The 21,635-nt window shown below is 46.4% G+C and overlaps 1 protein-coding gene across 1 annotated transcript; it reads left to right on the plus strand.

Annotated features, from left to right (window-relative positions):
• The first annotated feature begins 3,460 nt into the window (after nucleotides 1-3,460).
• On the plus strand, nucleotides 3,461-14,736 carry LOC103907845 (cytokine receptor common subunit beta-like). The gene is given in 14 exon segments (XM_019474805.1): nucleotides 3,461-3,465; nucleotides 4,059-4,225; nucleotides 4,813-4,961; nucleotides 5,385-5,556; nucleotides 5,653-5,785; nucleotides 5,888-6,048; nucleotides 6,940-7,085; nucleotides 7,189-7,363; nucleotides 8,420-8,510; nucleotides 9,577-9,646; nucleotides 12,008-12,105; nucleotides 13,954-14,460; nucleotides 14,462-14,614; nucleotides 14,616-14,736. Coding segments are annotated over 14 exon segments (2,148 nt in total).
• Nucleotides 14,737-21,635: the final 6,899 nt, after the last annotated feature.

Here is a 21,635-nt window from a genome sequence, read left to right on the forward strand (position 1 = left end):
CCATCATAGCACAGACAACTCCAGCGCCTGTTCTTGGAGTTTGAATTCTCAGGGAAGGGCACATTCATTTTCCCAGGTTAACAGTGACCTTTCCTCAACACAGACACAGCTCCTCCTTGCACAGAACTTTTTCATAAAAGGAAAAGGAAAAGCAGGTTCTCTGCAAATCTGCCTATGAGGTATGTTTGTTTACTGATAGAGGGACACAAATTTTTCAGCCGCTAGATTTTTTAAATATGTTTTCCTTGTCAGGAAGCTTTTTGCTTTCTGTGACTTGAATGTCATTGTAGCTAACCAGAGTGGGCGTCTCTCACTTTTGCATATGACTTCCTAGAGGCATTACTCTTGCTAAGGCAAGTGGGCTTATTCGGTGGGCACGTGAATGTATTCACCACCACAACAACAACCCAGAAAGGCAAAGCTGAATGTCCTGCTTAACGAGGCATCTGGGTTTTTGCCTTAAACAATAAATCACTCACTGTCGTGGTTTAATTTCAGTCGGCAACTAAGTACCACGCAGCCGCTCGCTCACTCCCCCCCACCCGGTGGGATGGGGGAGAGAATTGGAAGAGCACAAGTTAGAAAAAACTCGTGGGTTGAGATAAAAACAGTTTAATAATTGAAATAAAATGATAATAATAATATGATAATAATAATAATACACAAAACAAGTGATGCACAGTACAATTGCTCACCACCCGCCGACCGATGCCCAGCCAGTCCCCGAGCAGCGGCCCCCCCGGCCAGCTTTCCCCAGTTCATATACTGAGCATGACGTCACATGGTATGGAATGTCCCTTTGGCCAGTTTGGCTGTGCCCCCTCCCAGCTTCTTGTGCACCTCCAGCCTTCTCAGTCGGTAGAGCATGGGAAGCTGAAAAGTCCTTGGCTAGTGTAAGCACTACATAGCAACAACTAAAACATCGGTGCGTTATCAACTTTGTTCTCATCCTAAATCCAAAACACTGTACCAGCTACTAGAAAGGAAATTAACTCTATCCCTGCCGAAACCAGGACACTCACTCATACCTTGCACTTACTGCCTTTCTACTGAGACATCTCTTGACTGCTAGAAGAGCAGTGAATTGGTGAGAGCATTTGTTTGGCTTTTTAAAAATCTATAATTATGTTCTTAGAAGTTGTTTTTCTGTATGTCTCCCAGATTCTTTCTGTCATTAAGGGTTATGAAAGTCAACACTACATTGCCTAGGTCCTGGAGGTCCTCCCATTCAGCTTGGACCCTCGTTTATTGCAAAACTATGCAGGGATTTACCAGGACTCAGAATTATGCTGATCCTAGGACACTGGTGCTGATGTGAGCGCTCAGCTAAATAAATCCCCATTCAGCATTGCCCAGTTGGTCTTGGTACTCTCATTTCCTCCTACTGGGAATATCAAAAGATCATTCATAGGAGACAATAGGCTTCTCATTGGGAAGAGCTGCTCTTTTAGGCTTTCTGTGTTATACTGACGCTTGACCATCTTTCCATCTGTGTTGGAGTTTCACGGAGCATCAGGTCTCTGCAGTTCAGGAAGAGAAACAGAGGTACAATCTGAAGTCTTAGATCATAGTTCACTGTATCAGAATGGCTGTGATTCCTGTCTGGGGGTGGGGAACAGAAAGGGGAAGATGTGTTTGAGTTTTTAGCCAGTGTTACAAGGCCCTTTTGCTTCAAAGGCATGAAGTCCAATGAGGCTTAAAAACACCGAGCTTAACCCTTTGGACTCATCTTTTGAATTAGAATATTTCTTGAAAATTAATTTTACCTATTACAAAACAATTCCAACTTTTCTTCACAGGTTGTAGACCAGAATCTTACTTTTCTTGCATGATCATTTTGATTTACAAACAAGCAGAGTCAAAAAGTTGAGGCTTTCTCAGTCCTAAGCTTCACGATAAAATTCTGATAAATGCCAACATAATGACAGTCCAGCCTACTCTAAGAGCAGCAGCTGCTGCTGGAGACTTCTTGCCTTCAGGCTTTCTGATGAAAGGCCAAATTTTATTTGTGAAATCCATGCAATAGGAACTGAACAACATAGGGGATATTCCCAGCAGATCTCATCACACAGCTCCTCACTTCTCTGTCTCTGCCTTCTCCAGCACAGTAGCAGAGCTTGTGTTCATTTTATCATTTCCCACTACCTCCTTTAGCCCCATCCCTCTTCTGATTGTTTCCTTTTTACAGAGAGCATCCCAAGGCAGACCCTACAGTGTTATAATGACTACATATCTCTTAAAACGTGCACATGGATGGAATGTTCAGAAGCTCATCAATTCCTGAATGTGACTCTGAACTTTAACACCAGCCATGAAAAGTAAGTGTCTGGCTGGTGTTCTGTGAAGGGTCAAAAGGGGCTTGGCTGCTGAACCTAAGAGATGGAGCTGGGCAAAACGACTGTGGACTGGGCTTGCAGCTAGCATAGTATCCAGCTTGCAGACACCAGTGTTATGTCCAGGCTAGGGAGAAAGTTGGATCTGTACAGGATGAAGAAGAACAGGAAGAAGAGCATGCTAATCAAGTCATTTTCATTGTATTTTCAATCACTCTACCCTGCTTTTGCTATGAGAACACATGCACAAAATATGGCAGGCCATGTTAATTATTGCATCTGAGTGGAGAAGGATGTGCTACACTAGATGCAGTGGTGATAATAACTAATCAGAATGGCAATGAAGGCTTCTTCTTCCTTATGCCAGTAAGAGCATAGCTGTGTTGAAATAATTTCTGCAAAAGAAACTGTGAGAAAAACAGAAGTTGTGCATGTTTGTTTGACTCATCGGGTTTCCTCTCAGAGATACTAGGCTACGTCTTGCACTATCTTTTTGCTACTTCTGCTTCCTTTCAAGAAAAATACGGAACAGTCAAACTGGAGAGTATGAGGGAGAGGAGGGGACAAAGAAGAAGCAAGAGATAGGGGAAGGAGAAAAAAGAGTAATAGTAGAAGCAGGAGATGGAGGAGTAAACAGCAGAGAGATTGGAGGGTGGGAAGAAAACATATGAAATAAGAATAGGAAGAAGTTATCTTGGTTTTATTTTTGAGAAAGAGCTCTAGGATTCATGAGTTGACCTGACAGCTCTTGAAGTCAATGGAGAAGGTGCTCCTTACAGTCTCTACAGTATTGAATTACATTCCAAATGTTAGCAGTTTGCTGTGGATTGAAGTCTACAAACCGCAGAAATGTTTCTGTGGCACAAAGGGCTCCACAGTCTGCATGGAAATAGTTTTTTTTTGTAGGAGGACTGCAGTCCCATGGTCCTCACAAAACTTCTGTCCCAACTGCTAGCTGTGTTTCTTTGGCTTACCTTCTTTGACTTCTCTAGTGTAAGCATAGCATAACATACAGATGTACACATGTAAACTGCCAACCCTACTGTTATAGAAGCAACAAGCTTTGCTTGCTAAGGGAAGGTGAGGTAGGAGCAGAGGGTGACAGCAAGACATTGACCTCATTGACAATGGCGTAATCCCACAGTAACAAGAAAAACAGAACAGTGAGAGTGACGAGGATCAACCATCAGTCCAGATCCCCAAGGAAGTCCCTATCCAGCAGCCAGGCTTAAGGTCAAGCTAGGAAGTCAATTCCACAAATCACAATCAGCAACGTGTATCACCAGGCACAGATATGGCTACGTCATAGCTCAGGCAAGGACCAAAGGCAAGGGCCTGAAATTAAAAGCAGCTTTTGAGTGAAGGTGGGGACGCCCTCAGTCAGGCTGATTCCATCTTAGACAGCCTTGAGCATGGGTAGCCAAACCCCTTGGGGGGGCAGTGAAAGAGGTTGTGCTCAGGGCCCAAACACCTACCAACCCAAGACAGTTATTGTGAGTGCCTCTGCCTTTGAGGAAAGGAAGAGAGAATAAAGCAGATGTGCTTGATATTAGAGAATTTATTCATGTCACTTAATGAACTACAGGAGTATGCCAACATAATGTGGTGATAAACATTGATTTAGAAACAGAATAAAATAGCATGTGGGGAAGGTTTCAGAAACTACAGTTTGGGTCATCTAGCAGCATCCTATTCAGATAGTCATGCTTTTTTCTGTGTAACCAGGACCAAAGAAATGACCAGCAGGTTCCACAAAGGTGAAAACCATGCTGACTGCCAAAACTTCACAATGCACTGGGTGTGCCACCGACACGGATATGATCAAAGAAACTACAATTTCAAATTTGACCTGACACTGCATGCAGAGCTAAAAGTCTACTTGTTTCAGAATGGTAAAGAGAACCACTAAGTCTTGTCTCTATTCTTGAGTATTTAGAAGTTTTTCAGATTAATGTATTGAATATCTAATCCTAAAAAGATACTTAGGTCAGCCCTTAACCTGAAACGTAAGCAAGAGTGAAGTTAAATGGCTATAAGGCCATACTACCATATTCAAATTCAGTGCATTTGGGATAGACAAAAATGAGTCCACCTTAAATGACTACAATGGAAAATATGGGGGTAGGCCTGCCAGATAACCAGTGTCTTGATTGGGATTGGGGGAAGATATCAAAAAAGCCTTCTGTTTCAGCACCATGCTCTACATGCACTACAGCATATTCTTTCACAAAGTTGCTGTGAAGCTGCACAACAGCACTGCTCTCCCTACTTTACTCTTCTATTCCTTAACGTATTTCCCAGATCTTGTAGAGTTTGTACTTTGGAGTGAAAAAGAATCATGGATTATTTGTAGCAATCCAAGGAAAGTGTTAAATATCCAGATTCTGTCACTCAGAGAACATCAGCTAGGTGTTTTCTTCCCCTCTTCCTGTCCCTGTCCTCACTATCTCATCCCATGGGTTGTACCTTCACCTTCCAGTTCAGACCCTCCCACCTCAAAACCTCTCAGTCAGCTTGATGACATCAGGAGACTTCTTGCTGACCTGGAAAGCAGCTGATGGAAGCCAAGGGCTGGGCAATGCACTGGAGTATGAAGTCACTTACAAGCGGGAGTGGGAGTCCTGGGAGGTAAGAGCAGAGGAGCTGGGCTGCCCTGGTTTGGGCTGCACCTTTTTGGGCGGTTGACAGCCTGCGGTAAAAGCTGTGCAAATAAATGGCCTTTCCGTTCTCAGGCACTATGAGGAGATGCAACAAATGTTGTTGCAGGTCAGGCGGAAGGGGCTCTCTTTCTGTTTGCAAGTGACTTGCCCAGTGAAATACCATTTGTCCTGAATTGGATGCAAATGATTTTGCCCTGAATCCCTCCCAAACGGAATTAAAGCACGTTCCAACAGGAGCCTGCGTGTTCATGTGGGAAAATGGCAAAATACCTTTGAAGCTGCTTCCCCTTCCAGGAGGATGCACTTTCTTTTTTTTTAGTTTTGAAGTGTGCATATCCCCAACTCCCCAATTTTCTCCCTCCCCGCTCTCCCACCTTTCCCCCAACAACAGAAAGCTGCCTCGCTCTTGCTCTCCAACACCACACGTTGCCATCTCAGCCACAAGGATCTTGTCCCAGGGAGCAGCTACGTTGCCCGTGTGCGAGCCAGACCGGGGCAGGCCAGTGGCTTCTCTGGGCCGTACAGCGAGTGGAGCACGGAGGTGTCGTGGGAGACCCCTGAAGGTAGCGTGGGACGGAGTGGTGCCCTGCAGGGGTGGAAGCGCTGGCTGCGAAGCCAGACCTTTCCTGTCACTGAGCTTGCTCTTGTCTTCTCTGAAGGTGGCCTTCAGCCCAGGAACCTTCGCTGCCTCTTCAATGGTGCAGATCGTCTGACATGCAGCTGGGAAGTGAAGAAAGCGATCATCACCTCTGTCGTCTTTGGCTTGTTCTTCAGGGCCACTCGGGCATCAGCGTACGTGCTCTGCCCATGGCAGCGTGCCTGTGCCTCTCCCACGGAGTTTCTGCTCTGTCCCATTCCCCCTGGCCTCAGCTCAACCTCTTTTTCTCCCCTCAGAGAAGAGGAGTGCTCTCCCGTGCACGAGAAGGCTTTGACCCACATCCCCTACGTGGTCCAGAGCTGTGAGATCCCTGTTAGCAACTCCAGTCGTCAGAGTCGGTACCATGTGTCTGTCCGAGCCAAGATGGAGGAGAAAGTGATTGAAGCCTACAAGAACAGTGAGTTGCTGTGTTGTTTCTTGCTTCTCCTGGCTGTTTCTTGGAGAGATGCCTGTCTGGGCAAGTGGGGCTGAGGACAGCGGTGGTGAGGAAAAGCGTGTGGGAAGAGGAAGAGTCCGGGACTGATGAAGAAAGGAACTGGATGTGGTGTCAGGTCAGAGGTCTGGGAGAGGTGGCTTGTGGGTGTGGAGTTCCTCAGTGGCACTTGTTACTCGGAGAAAGGTGGCAGTGGTGGAAACTGCTGTGCAGAAATGTGGGTTGTGACCCAGAGCTCCTCAGTGAGCGACTGTCACCCTGCTGACTTCTCCGTGATTGACCTTCACGGGTGTCCCAGGTGACAGGGAGCTGTGGTGAGAGGTGTTTGTGGGGAGTGTGTCACTATGTGATGTCTCAAGAAGCCACTGGAGCTCTTGTGGGTTTGTGCAGTGGCCCCCGGAGCACTGGATGAGGTAGGACTCCTCTGCTGAGTGAGGTGTGCCAGGTGGATCATCTCTGCCTGCATGTATCTGGAGGTACTGGTGCTGCTTTTCACAGGCTAAAGCTGGGAGAGCTCCTGCAGTGGGTGAAACTATCAGGTAGTAGCTCCAAGAGAGCTGACAATCTCTGGAAATGTGGTGGACCGGTTCAAATATTGCTTTACGGCTTTTCTGTACACAGGGAGTGCTGTCAATATCAATGGATATGGATTTTCTGTTATTTAATGGTCTGCTGGTTTACTGTATTTGACTAGAACATGAAGATGCGGGGGATTAAGAAGTGTTAAAAAGCTGAGACTTCTTAACATTGCATAAACCAACATTGTTTTCAGTCTCTGGAAACTACTCACAGTGGTGAAAGGGAGTGCTGGACCAGTATGTTGATTAGTACTCTGAGACATTCCGTGTGTTCCAGTTAAGGTGCTGCCGCCTGCAAATGTGTCAGTAACAGTGACAGAGAGCCAAGAGTATGAACTGAGGTGGATAAAACACACTTTTCAGTATGGCTTCATAAAACAGAGATACCAAGTCGAGTACTGGAAAAACAACCAATACGGAAAGGTAAGCCTTAGAAAGTGCAGGAGTCCTGGATTTCTCTTTGCTGGGCAAATGGGAAGGACGGTTCCTCTCACCTTCATCACGTGTGCTTCTTTCTTCTCCCTAGACTCTCCAGAAGTTAAATATCAGCAATGATGAACCTCCGTTCATCTTCACCCTGCAGATGTTGGCATCATCTACAGAATATACGGGGAAAATGCGTGCAAGGGTGAATACGCCTCCGGATTATGAGGGGCCTTGGAGTGAGTGGAGTGAGGAGTTCAGCTGGAAGACTGAGAATGGTACTTTTCACGCAGGCTAGTTCTGTAAGATTTTGTGGACTCTTGATGGCTGAAATGCCTCTATAGATAAATACACTCTCCCAGCTGGGGTTGAAATTCGGTCCAGCCATGAGCTAGCTGGCGTCGCTCAACAAGGTAGGTAGCTGTCCTGTCTGTGACCTTGCAGTACAGCAGCAATGCTAATGAAGGAGGTGAGCAGGAATGACCTGTTAAGCTTCTTCCTACTTCCCTTCACAAGGTGAGTACAACCAAGCGTAAAGGTTTTCACATGAAGAATCAAGCAGAGATCCTGCCCAAAAGATCATCCTTGTTTCCTGATTCCAGTAGTCCATTCTGCCATCAGGGACTGAAGAGCCCGAGACTGCAAGAAGACAGAATATAAGCCATCAGTCTTTTATATTTGCAGAGTGCCTATAGGGTTGCGTAAAACACACAGTAGAGTCTACTGGAGATAGGAACCTTTACATGTTTTTGCTGTTCCTGGACTTAGAGGCAGAATGTCTGCTATCATATGGTCTTGTGCCCAAAGTAATATGATCTTATATGATTTGTCCTGAGGAAGCTTGCAGTGGTAAGACAGTAGGCAGATTCTGATGAGTGTACTCAGGAAGAAATAGGTATGTAGCTGATGATCAGTTATGGCCATCAGCAGAGGAAGCTCTTTCTCAGAAAACCTCTGAGACCCCATCTCTTCAGGACAGTGCAGAGTAAGGCAGACCTAAGATGCCTGAAGGCATGCCTATTGTTCATGGTGGAGTAGGGTACCTAACCATCTTTTTATTAGCATAAAGTGTTCACTCTGATGTCAGTAAAAAGTGAAAAAGAATCGGTGAAGGAAACGATGAACTCCTTTGGTCAGTAAGCTGTTCAGGCCACGTTTGGTCTCTCTGACTTTGGAGGGTATCCCAACAGTTTGAAGGCCTCTTGATCCCATCCCGTGACATGCCACCTACCTTTCCCTGATCTGCTTGCATGAAGAGTGACCAGAGTGAAAAACCTGTTACGGGAAGCAGCCGCTCTGCAGGTGGATACCTATTTCTCTTTTCTCTGTTTCAGTTCTGCCACCAGTGGTTCTCCCAGTGATGCTCCCAGTTCTCATCATCGCTTTGCTAATAGTTGCTTATTGCAGCTATAAGTATTTCCTCAGGTAGGCTTGCGTTGTGACTAGGAGATTTAGCAGCGTGTTGGCCGCGTGGGTGGCCTAGAGACTGAGGCACTGCTTGTCCCCCATGGGAGAGAGGTCTATGTGGAGATGAGCCTTGGTGTGCAATGGGCAGCCTTGTGCATGCCTGTGCAAGGGTGAGAGTTGTGTGGCGACATTCCAGGGCCTTGGTGGCGCCTCGCTGTGCAGAGCAGCACGGTGTACGGGGTACAGCCTTTTCTGGTTGCAGCCACATTGAGAAGCAAATCTTGAAAACTCTGTCTTGCTGTTGCAGGAAGAAGCAAATGTGGGAGGAAAAGATTCCGAACCCCAGCAAGAGTCTCCTGATCCAGAGCTACCTAGGGGTAAGAGGGAACTGTAGCTTGAAGAGTGCTCCTGGAGAAGTACAACATGGAGTTATTCCAGGGTGAAAAGAAAGAAGGGAGGGGTGTGTTGGGCTGCCTGATTGAGGGGGAGCTGCCAACTCAGCGTCTGGACTGTCACTGAACAGACTGCTGTCCTGTCCAGGTGGATTATGGAGCCTGGCTGAGCCTCATGAAACCCTTCACTACAGACTTTGGTCTTCTGCCTGTTTTCCTACCTTAGTATCCAGGACCTGAGAGCTGAAAAATAAAACCGACTCTCCCCTCTGACGCATCTGACCAGTTTTGCCATCCCTTGCCTTCAAAATGCTCCCAGACTCCTCATACATGAAACCTGTTGTCCCTAGATGGAATTGACCTTTCTCTGTTCCTGCTCAGGATGTTGCCTGACTCTCTACTATGCTACCTTCTATAGTCTTTGCATGATTACCTCCTTGTATACTCCTCTGCAGTCGCTGGAGGTTGACTTCATACTGTGGGAGATATATTTCCTCCTGCATGCTATTCTTCCTGGACATGGACATTTTCCTCCATGTAAGAAAGGAGAGGGCAAAGAAAAGGAAATGTATAATTTGCACAGTTGTATCTTTGGAGGCATTTTTAAAAGTAAGTGGCTTACGGGGTACAGCCTTTTCTGGCTGCAGCCACATTGAGAAGCAAATCTTGAAAACTCTGTCTTGCTGTTGCAGGAAGAAGCAAATGTGGGAGGAAAAGATTCCGAACCCCAGCAAGAGTCTCCTGATCCAGAGCTACCTAGGGGTAAGAGGGAAGAGTGCTCCTGGAGAAGTACAACATGGAGTTATTCCAGGGTGAAAAGAAAGAAGGGAGGGGTGTGTTGGGCTGCCTGATTGAGGGGGAGCTGCCAACTCAGCGTCTGGACTGTCACTGAACAGACTGCTGTCCTGTCCAGGTGGATTATGGAGCCTGGCTGAGCCTCATGAAACCCTTCACTACAGACTTTGGTCTTCTGCCTGTTTTCCTACCTTAGTATCCAGGACCTGAGAGCTGAAAAATAAAACCGACTCTCCCCTCTGACGCATCTGACCAGTTTTGCCATCCCTTGCCTTCAAAATGCTCCCAGACTCCTCATACATGAAACCTGTTGTCCCTAGATGGAATTGACCTTTCTCTGTTCCTGCTCAGGATGTTGCCTGACTCTCTACTATGCTACCTTCTATAGTCTTTGCATGATTACCTCCTTGTATACTCCTCTGCAGTCGCTGGAGGTTGACTTCATACTGTGGGAGATATATTTCCTCCTGCATGCTATTCTTCCTGGACATGGACATTTTCCTCCATGTAAGAAAGGAGAGGGCAAAGAAAAGGAAATGTATAATTTGCACAGTTGTATCTTTGGAGGCATTTTTAAAAGTAAGTGGCTTTTTTTTTCTTCCATCTCTCTCCCTCACCCGTTTCCTGATTTCATCTGCAAGGGCCATGCAGATCTTGTGATCCAAAGAAATTATATCCTAGTAGGTGGATATCACCAAAAGAGGCACTGCATGGAGCATACTTGGAGTTTTATGAAAACAGTGGCTAGGTTCCTTCCTGGAGCTGACTCTTGCATGTTTCAGTTTCTCACTATCGTAATTCCACAGCCTTATCTATCTGCAAGTCTCCCCTGGAACCGTTGGATTTGTATTTGATCTCACTTCTCTAATTTCTCTATCTCCTTAAGGCAATGCTGCTAATCTCCATTCTACAGACAGAGAGTTCATGCTATTTTTGCCACTGTGTTTTATCTTCTACTTAAGCTAAATGACTTCTACATAATTTCTAGCTCCCTGCAGTGCAAGTCAGTGATGCATGACTCCAGGGAAGAGTGGCCTTTACAAAGGTTAACTTAACAGTTACTTCTCCAATTGCAACATTTTTAGCTTTCCACCCCTGTCTTCTCTATCAGCCTCACCCCCTACCTTGCAGGTCCTTTCATCCCATTTTATATTTTCACCTTAAGTGGAAAACCTGGTCTTAGCATTGCTCCTGAAGGTGCTGCACATGGTGGGTTGTCATGGTCCTCAGCTAACTGTTCATTTGGCACCCAGTATTTCTCAGCCCCTTATTTAGTCAGCAAGCAATGTCTCTCAGGCATGCATCCAGTCAGCAGTTGACATAGGGGAAGTGTGGTACACCAGACTGCTTTACATGACGCATATCTGCATGTTTTGCAGGCTCTGCTAAATCCCCCTTGCAGATCAGTCATTGTTCTAAAGTCCCTTCTGATTAATTTGGCTGTTGACAGACTTCTTCAACTTCTTTTTCTGTCCACGCACAATAATCAACACCAGTACAAGGCCATCCACTACTCTAAAAAGCATCACAGTAGCTTTGTAACCTATCTCATACCCAGCTCTCCATCCACAAGTGCTCTCTGTTAGTCTTGTGTTTTTGAGAGTTTTCATCCCTGTAGCAAATTCCCTTAGCCTAAACTTTGTAAATATCTCAGCAGTTCTGTTTCTCTGGTCAGTCAGCACAGAAGGACAGTCATTTTAGCTCTATAGGTGAAATGCTGCCCAGAGTGTCCTCATGTGCTGCTGCAGGAATCAGAGTAGGCATTGCACAACACAGCTGCTTTGAAGTTTATTGTGACAGGAACCTGCAGCTGCAGCAGCCCCTGACTCCTATGCTGCATAAAGATAGGTCAGGGATAGACAACGTGGAAGTGAAGGAATAGTCTTCTGGAGGACAGGACATACTTCGTAGCCACAGCTTCCACATTACCATCCATTGTGACTTGAAGATCAAAGAGAAACAGATCTCAGCTTGTTCTGGCTAGAGAATGAAGGTTGAAATGTGAAGAGGATCTGCAGATTTAAGCAAGGACGAAGAGGTGAAAAGCTGATAGAAGATGTTAGAACAGATCAAAGGGTATGAAGGTGCCAGGAATACTTTCAGATTGACAGTTTTTTAACCTGCATCAATCTATTAAAGATTGCCTGTAGCAATGTTTCTACTGTGTTTAGGTGGGGAAACAGCATGGCACTAAAAATGAGAACAGCAAGGTTGTTGGGACAAAAGTTTGCTACTAGCGTTCTTGTGCGCATGGCTCCTGGCTCTTCCTGACCTTAATGTGATCTCTCTTTCCTCAGAAGTGTTACAGTCTTCATTTTCTCTCTTCAGGAAGCTGTCAGCCAACGGCCAGCCAGACAGGTGTGCTTCAATGGGCAAAACACTTTGGAGGAGATGGAGCAGATTAACTGCCTTAAAATTCTGGATGGGTGAGTAAGCAGCCCGCTCCCTACTCCTTTCTTGAAAGGTTCCTTACTAACCGTGGGGTAAGAGCAGTCTGTGCATGGATATCACCCATTGCGATGGGGAGGACAAAGCATTGTCACTTGTGTATCTCCTAAGTCTGTGTACACCTTCCAAACATCTATGGAAATTGTAATGAATTGCTGCAGCTGCAGACCTTGACTTCCCTGGCTGGAAGTCTGAGGATAGAAACCTGCTCCCTTTCTTCCTCTGCATTTCCTTTGGAAATAGGTTTGAATAAAAGGCATTGACTTAATAGGGTGGAAATCTTGTTGGCTGAATTCCTCCCAGCCCGCCTGAACACAACCTCCCTCTCACAAAAATACAAATATTCCCTTACCCCTTCATCCTCTAGAAATGATATACTTTCTGCTCCTCGAAGCAAAGTCTGACTTTGAAAGTGGAATGTGAACAAAGAAGAGCTGCAGTGGTCCCGGCCAGTTTGCAGCTGATCAGAAATAGCTCCAAATTGTCCATACAGCCTCAAATTCATGTCAGGTCTTCAAAGATGGAGCAGGGAGGTGACCATAGTGCTCTGTCCAGGAAACTAGCCTAGGTTGCAGTGCAGTCAGCTGACACAAATTAAATTGACCCGTGGGTTTCATGATAATTATCTGCCTCTTAAGAGAGAGGGTCAGCTCTTCTTAATACATAATTTTGTAAGAAGTCATGTGAAGGAAAGATGGATTATGCTTGTTAGTTCTTTGAAATCTTTGTCTTCTCCCTTTGTCTAGCTTCATGTTCAGTGCTTGTAAGAGACGGGCCCTTTATTTTGAAGAAGTAACTGCAAAGTATCACTGAAAGCTCAAGAGCTGCATAAATGCTGATGCTAGCAGTCACATTGTCTGAGCCTATACTGCTAAATAAATCAGGGCCAAGATGTAGTATCAAGCATTGCCTTGTAACTGCTTGCACTGCTTTGTTGTCAGCACTCTCCCTGCCATGGTTTGGCTTGTGCCAACTAGTGCTCTCCAAGACAACATCCTGGCACAGTTTGGGAGATAGCACAGGGCAGCAACCATTCCCAGTGGGCAACATGGACACGACTGTACCAGGTTAGGCTGTGTTTGGTGTCCTTCAACAGTATTCTAGCAGGCTTTGCACCCAGGCCATGCAACACACATCCTGTTTCACACCATGAATACAGCTGTAACACAGCGGTCATGCTATGTCATACACTTCGAACTGCAAAAACAGACACAAAGCCTTAGCTGTGTTTTAGACTGCAGAGACACTGTGGGAGACCCAGAAGACTACCATGGCTATACAGTATGGGCACAGCCAGTCTATGCCATTTTACTGGAGGGCCAAAGAATGGTCCCCAGCTCTGTTTTATTTACAACAAAAACATAGCTTTTCTCAAAAGCTGATTTGTGCTTGCATATCTTGGCATTGAGAAAAGTTGGTGGTAGACAGTTGATCTCTTGCTGTGGCACAGAAAAGGCTGAGGCTTGCATCTTCTAAGGAATGTGCAAGAAATATGGCCAAAGGTTCCTTCTGGTTTCCTGGAAGACAGTGTACCCCCTTGGAGCATCTCCTGTTTATATGCAGTTATCACCTTAGAGAGCTGTCAGAGAGCTGTCAGATAGCTGTCAATAGCAGCTAAGTCCTGTGTTTTTTCACCTGAGCAGGACAACTAAGAGTCCAGCAGAGTTCCATGGAGCTGAGGCAAAAAGAGTGCAGTTTTCCCATGCAACACTGGCTCCACAAAACTGCTGTCAGACTTCTGGAGTGCCACATAAAACCTCACTTTCATTGTCTGCACTTGTCTGCCCATTGAATCAAACTGCTGGTCCATCCTGCCTGCCTGCCAGACTTCCATGCAAGAGTGCTGCTCATGCAAGTACTGCTTTCCAGACTTGCTTTGCTTTCAATGGTCCATACTTGTACAGCCCAATGGTGTCCTCCCAGCCTGATATGCATCGGACCCTGGCAGTGGACCCAGTGGGAGTCTGTGAGAAATCAGTTTCCCTTCAGCATGTGACCCTCCCAAAGGAAGACTGTCCCCAGGCTCCACAGGGGCAAGGACAGCCAGGAGCAGGTCCTCCACAGCCCTTCCTGCTCCCAGAGCAGAAGGATATGATGCAGCACCTCGACAATGAGAAAGAAGTCTCACCGGCCCCACCAGCCTGTGGGAAAGGCACGAATGTGAGAACAGAAGAGCAGAAATCTCCAAAGGCTCTTAGCTGTATCACATCTCCTCAGCAGTGCTCCTTGGAGTACGTCACCACAGAGAGCCTGTTACTGCCATCAGCTGTCGACTCCCCCCATCCGCCACTTGTCACTGCTGCGGAGTTGCCTTGTGACTCACAGGACCCCCAGTGACCACTCTTGCCATGAGTTTTCTCCTGGGAAAACTGGTGTCATGGTCTCAGTTTCACGTCAAGCACCAACCTCGTCTCCTGAACTGCACCTGGATGCGTTTGGAGACCCTTGAGGTCTCCATGGACATTCAGAACCCACAAAAATGTCCTTACATATTTTTTGAAAAGGGGTGCTTTTTTCCCGAAGAACCTGTGTTGGAGAACTATGTAGTCATATTAAATCCTGGCAGCACCATAACAGTTTTCCTCCATTATGGGCAGGAAGTAACATAAGTACTCTTAACTAACGTAAGTAGGGAGTAAGAAGGTGCAGATGAGTCAGAAAGATCCCCAAGTGTATTGAGTTTGTGTGGCAAGGTTTTGGTAGCGGGGAGGCTACAGGGGTGGCTTCTGTGAGAAGATGCCAGAAGCTTCCCCCGTGTCTGACAGAGCCGGTTCCAGCTAGCTCCAAGACAGACCCGCCGCTGACCAAAGCTGAGCCCATCAGCGACGGTGGTAGCACCTCTGTGATAAGATATTTAAGAAAGGGTAAAAACTGCTGCGCAACAGCAGCTGGGAGAGAGGAGTGAGAATATGTGAAATAACTCTGCAGACACCAAGGTCAGTGAAGAAGGAGGGGGAGGAGGTGCTCCAGGTGCTGGAGCAGAGATTCCCCTGCAGCCCCTGGTGAAGACCATGGTAAGGCAGGCTGTCCCCCTGCAGCCCATGGAGGTCCATGGTGGAGGACCGTGGGGACCGTATGCTGGAGCAGGTGGATGTGTCCCAAAGGAGGCTGTGACCCTGTGGAGAGCCCGCGCTGGAGCAGGTTCCTGCCAGGACCTGTGGCCCTGTGGAGAGGAGCCTATGCTGGAGCAGGTCTTCTGGCAGGACCTGTGACCCTGTGGGGAACCCACGCTGGAACAGTCTCTTCCTGAAGGACTGTGCCCCATGGAAAGGACCCACGCTAGAGCAGTCTGTGAAGAACTGCAGCCCGTGGGAAGGACCCACGTTGGAGAAGTTCATGAAGAACCGTCTCCCATGGGTGCGATCCCACATTGGAGCAGGGGAAGAACGTGAGGAGGAAGGAGCGGCAGAGACAACGTGTGATGAACTGACCGCAACCCCCCCATGGAAAGGACCCACGCTAGAGCAGTCTGTGAAGAACTGCAGCCCGTGGGAAGGACCCACGTTGGAGAAGTTCATGAAGAACCGTCTCCCATGGGTGCGATCCCACATTGGAGCAGGGGAAGAACGTGAGGAGGAAGGAGCGGCAGAGACAATCTGTGATGAACTGACCGCAACCCCCATTCCCTGTCCCCCTGCACCACTCAGGGGGCGGAGGTAGAGAAAATTGGGAGTGAAGTTGAGCCTGGGAAGAAGGGAGGGGTGCGGCAAAGGTGTTTTAAGATTTGGGGTTTATGTCTCATTATCCTACTCTGATTTGATTGGCAATAAATTAAATTAATTTCCCCGAGTCGAGTCTGTTTTGCCTGTGACAGTTAATTGCTGAGTGATCTCCCTGTCCTTATCTCAACACATGAGCCTTTTGTCATATTTTTCTCCCCCTGTCCAGTTGAGGAGGGGGAGGGATAGAGCAGCCTGGTGGGCACCTGGCATCCAGCCAGGGTCAACACACAGCACCAAGTAAATAGTTTTGGAAATCCATTAAAATGATCAGATAGCCTGCGTATGATGGGGGATCCATCAGTGGCAAGGAAGACAATGCACAGAATATTGAGGTGATTCAGATCTTCAGAATACTAAAGAAAGCTATTGAGGAAAGGAAAGCAGCCAGCTTTGAGATTCAGAAAAGCCTGCTGGAGTTGTAGGGGTCTTCGATAACCAAGACAAAAATTTGAAAAATGACACCATTATAATCCCATTTTCTTTCCACAAATGCTACCTCTCCTCTCCAGCTTCTAGTCCAACATGGTGAAAGATATCACGCAGCCCTACGCCTTTCTTAGTTATATTAATGTATTTGGTAAAAGGGACAGGCCATAATTTCCATGTACCTGCATTTAGATAGGCTCACATTCCCCTGATAGGTGTGATTGGCAGGGGAAGAAGCCAGATTTATCTAGGGCTCCTTTCTAAAAATAGGTAATCAATTTCAGTTCAAGGCTCTCAGGTTATAGGAAAAGAAAACGATTTTGCTTGGGCACATAAGTAAGGGCACTTTACCCTCAGTAAGTTTGCAGACGACACCAAGTTGGGCGGGAGTGTTGATCTGCTCGAGGGTAGGCAGGCTCTGCAGAGGGACCTGGACAGGCTGGATCGAAGGGCCCAGGCCAACTGTATGAGGTTCAACAAGGCCAAGTGCTGGGTCCTGCACTTTGGCCACAACAACCCCATGCAGCGCTACAGGATTGGGGAAGAGTGGCTGGAAAGCTGCCTGTCAGAAAAGGACCTGGGGGTGTTGGTCGACAGCCGGCTGAACATGAGCCGGCAGTGTGCCCAGGCGGCCAAGAAGGCCAATGGCATCCTGGCCTGTATCAGAAATGGTGTGGCCAGCAGGACTAGGGAAGTGATTGTGGCCCTGTACTCGGCACTGGTGAGGCCGCACCTCGAATACTGTGTTCAGTTTTGGGCCCCTCACTACAAGAAGGACGTTGAGGTGCTGGAGCGTGTCCAGAGAAGGGCAACAAGGCTGGTGAGGGGTCTGGAGAACAAGTCTTATGAGGAGCGGCTGAGGGAACTGGGGTTGTTTAGCCTAGAGAAGAAGAGGCTGAGGGGAGACCTCATCGCTCTCTACAACTACCTGAAAGGAGGTTGTAGCGAGGTGGGTGTTGGTCTCTTCTCCCAAGTAACTAGCGATAGGATGAGAGAAAATGGCCTCAAGTTGCGCCAGGGGAGGTTTAGATTGGACGGGGGGAAAAATTTCTTTACTGAAAGAGTGGTTAAACACTGGAACAGGCTGCCCAGGGAAGCGGTTGAGTCCCCATCCCTGGAGGTATTTAAAAGATATGTAGATGTGGTGGTTAGGGACATGGGTTAGTGGGGGGGGGTGTTGGGCTGCCAGTTGGACTCGATGATCTTAAAGACCTTTTCCAACCTTAATGATTCTATGATTCTATGATTCTATGATTCTATGATTCTATGATTCTATGATTCTATGATTCTATGATTCTATGATTCTATGATTCTATGATTCTATGATTCTATGATTCTATGATTCTATGATTCTATGATTCTATGATTCTATGATTCTATGATTCTATAATGAGCTTGGATAATCAGTTTTCCTGCTCAAGAGCAATGAATCCAAGGATTTAAAAGAAAAGGAATTTTATTAAAAGGGATAAAATGGTAACTCAGCATAAACACTGGTAGGCCTGTTTACTAAAATCAGCAATGCAACCTGAAAGCTTCTTGGTAATGTAGCCCATTCCCCTGTTTTGCCCAGAGCTGAGAGAGTCCATTGTCCACCTGTAAGGAGATGTTGCTCTTAAACCTCTCTTACTGTTTCCAAGTGTGGTGATCCCACCTCTGATACTGGGTCGCTGCTCTTGGCAGCTTCAGCCCATGAAGCTTTGGTTCTGTCTGCAGTCCCACACTGCCCCCTCAACATTTCAGATCCTCAGAGAGGAGTCTGTGACAAAAAAAAAACCAAAGAGAACCCTGAGGAAAATACTGTTTGGGTTTTGGGTTTTTTTTTACTTTCTTGCTCCATGGCTCCTTTGCTCTACCACTGTCAAGGGGAACACCACAGGTAATTCCTAACCCTCAAAACACTATTGTCTCTTGATGGATAACAGTGGTTTAAATACTTTCAAACTTAAGACACAATTGTATTTCAACTCCAGTGCGCAAGAGTGAAATCCACTGAAGTCAATTCACTTGCTCCCTCTTTGTTGCGATCTCTAGCCATTTCAAGCAGCGCTGGATTTCTCTTTTATCCCATTATAGGCAGGATCAGCAGTAAGTACTCCATTCTTTTAGGAATACTGGGCTTACCTCAGGATAGATGTAGCTCTGAATTTAAGTTTTATTTCAGTGCAAGCTTTACAGCCTAAAGGATTGATTTTAATAGGAGGCTGAAGACTCTGATAAGAGTTCTTGCAGTGACTATCTCCCCTTCTTACAGTTGTTACCATTTCTTTAATAAGCCCTTCAAAATCATTTGCAGTGGAGATACCAAAGGTTGGAATTGTTCAGGATAGCACAAGATAGGCAGAAGTCAGAGGGTTAAATGAAAAGAAAAAAAGATTGGCTGGAGAACAGGAAATTTTTATTAAAAGTGATATCCTGCAGAATGATCTGTGCCTCAACTGCAGGGATGCATGAGCCTGAACTGGGAAATATCCATTTCTGCAAGAAATGCTAGAAGGTATGAGGAGAGTGCTGCAAAAGCGTGCATGTAATTGGTCTCTTCTATTTCAAATTGCTATAGTATGATTATCTATTTTTCAAGTGCATTGACTGTTTATAGATGACTGAAACAGTTCTTAAATAGCTATTTTGGTGAATGGTTTAGCTAAACCAGAGAAGAACCCATTTTTTTCCAAGTTCTGCCCTGTCAGATAAAAACATTGGCTCAGAGCTGCCACCCAATGATCAGACCTTGTAAAATCACTTTAATACAGGCTACTTATGTTGCAAAGTGCTGAGTTCAGTGAGACTACAGAGTGGACACCAACTAATTTCTCACTGCACAAAAAAGGCAGTGAAAGGCCATCTGCCCCTCCACTCCCTTTCCACTCCTCTTCCCCAACATCTGCATACCTCATCACTCATTGCCTTGCCTGCAACAAGGTCCTTTGCTTAGAAAATTTAATTTGTTAACCTGTTAACTTTGCTCTTTTCTTCTGTATTGATTTTCTGTTGTTTTATCAAGTTGAATCAGTTCAGAGTGTGGGCAGGGAAGTGTCAGCACCGGCACAAAAAAAGCAAGAAGGAATGAATTGCTGAGAGCAGAGGAATGGGTAGAAGGGAGATTTCAGCTGCAGTGAGCACTTATTTCAGCCCTGTTCTTGTCTAACTTCATCTGACACGCTATTTGGAGATTCCAAAGCTGGCTTTAAATACGCATGTTTGGGTACCCAAAGTGCTCTAGTCAACACAGAGTGCCACACAGGGTAATGCTCCTTGCCAAGGTTCTGGCTAAATTAGCCTGTTCAGCACTCAGAGACTTCAGGTATTGATTGCTCCCAGTAGCTGTGCTGTCTCGTTGAAAGCTGTATCTCAGTTACCTCTGCAGCTTTCAACGTGTCACCCATCAGAAAGTGTTTGCCCCTGGCTGAGCTGTAACATTTGGCAAAGCAAAGAAGATGAAGGGGGATTGCCACAGGTATGTTCATTTGGCATCAAACAGCTGTCACCCATTGGAGTGCATTATACAATGACAATTATTTTGTACTATTTAAGTGCTCATAAAAATATTTTGATTTGTAAAAAGTGTACAAAGTGACTTTACTCCACTGCGGGAGGCGAGCAGCACAGTTCGTGGCAGAGTGTAGTGGTGCACCAACAAGACCTTTCAGACCGTTTCCCTTCTGATCCAGTCTCTTCATGAGCCTTTCATGGGTAGCAAAGGGCATTTGCTCCAAGCTGTACCACAGTTCTGCAGTCTGCCTGCCCTTATGTCTACTTCTAATAGACATTAGAAATAGATCTGTAAATCTGTATGCTGATTCAGCCCACATGTTATGGCTCGTGTGTGTATTAGCTAACTGTACCTGGAACTGCCTGCTTTCAGTACTCCAGTGGCAGTAGCTTTCTGTTCAGCTCCATGTTTTCTGGATTAGGACTTGCTGTGGTCTCAGAAGACAGCATTTATTATGTACTTGGAGTCACGTTGGTCATCAGTGCTGGATGCAACACAGAGAACAGGGTGTTCGACAGAGCTGCGCTGTTCAGCTGAAGCCAGAGTGGTGTGTGCTCAGATAAGAGCCACTTGGTACTGATGCACAAGGAGAACCCACAGGGAGGTTTCTACAAGCTGCCATTTGGCCAGTCTCCTTAATTTGAAAGACTTGGACACGTACCTGGAAACATCTGAATTGCAAATGGTTAATTATTGCTGGTGGAAAATGATTATCACTTGATTAACATTAGTTACATTTTAACCTCCTTCACTACTTATGTGAAGTCAGCATACCGTTATCTAATCCCCAGTCGATGAAGGGTGAAATAACAATCTTAACTCTGCCCCAAAACAGTTCATATCAGGGAGCAAAGCATCAATCTTTTAAAATCGTGAAAGTTGGGACCAGATGGGAAAGATCAGGGCATCGCTATTCCCAGACACGTACTTTGTGATTGCTGCACCAAACCGCTATGCTTTGGAGCTGGAAGGCAGGATCCTGCAATAAGGGCCATTAAATACTGTGAGAAAAACACATCGAGAAGCCCTAAAGACCCTGCATGTCCTCCATCATTCAAGACCATGGGTGGTCCTTGGTTACTGTCCAGATACACTCTCTGAACTTCAGATTATGCAGACTGTATGGTGGGTGCGTGTGCTTCTCTCTGAGAGAGGTTTATCTTTGAGTTAAGGAAAGGGCTGACAGGGGTGAGTATGGCTTATGAGAGCTTCAGTAAGGGTCCATTCACATTGTGGGGTGATTTGTAGATTGGAGAAGACCTGGGGCTTCTTGCAGCTTTCCTGTTCCCTTTAGGTGTGATAAGCTGGTTTTTTTTGCATTGCCTTGGCCTGCAAATACTGTGGGCTTTAGTGAACACCCCAATGCCTCCTCTTCTCAGGTGAGTTTCCGTTTGTTTTTGCACATTACTGCTGCTCCCTGCCAGGGTAAGAGCTTTCCCTGAAATCCTCCAGATGGCAGATACAACAACAAAACCAGAGTGGCAGGCAGAGAACCCTCCTTTCCTACCCCATGTAGGCATCTGGTGCCAATCATACGGAGTTGTGCCCAGGTTATTGAGGGGACACTGTTTGGTGCCTTTCTGGCAAGAGAGCCTGAATTCACCTCGGAAGCATCACTAGGGAGCTGGTTCTTTGCTTGGTGTGTCTAGCTGCTATGTACATACAGCTCTGAAACTTCCCTGTGTGAGAGTTTTACAGCCTTCAGTGTGGGTAGAGGTAGGCAGCATTCAGGTCCTTGGGCAACCCTGGTTCATTCCCAGTGCATTCTTTGTACTTCTGTCTGGATTGCTGGGGCAGCTGTCGAAGTATCATGAATCTTCTGGCAAACATGAGTTTGCACACACACGCACCCCCCCCCCCCCCCCCA

The sequence above is a fragment of the Aptenodytes forsteri genome, unplaced genomic scaffold, assembly GCF_000699145.1.
Source record: "Aptenodytes forsteri isolate BGI_AS27 unplaced genomic scaffold, ASM69914v1 Scaffold284, whole genome shotgun sequence".
NCBI lineage: Eukaryota > Metazoa > Chordata > Aves > Sphenisciformes > Spheniscidae > Aptenodytes > Aptenodytes forsteri.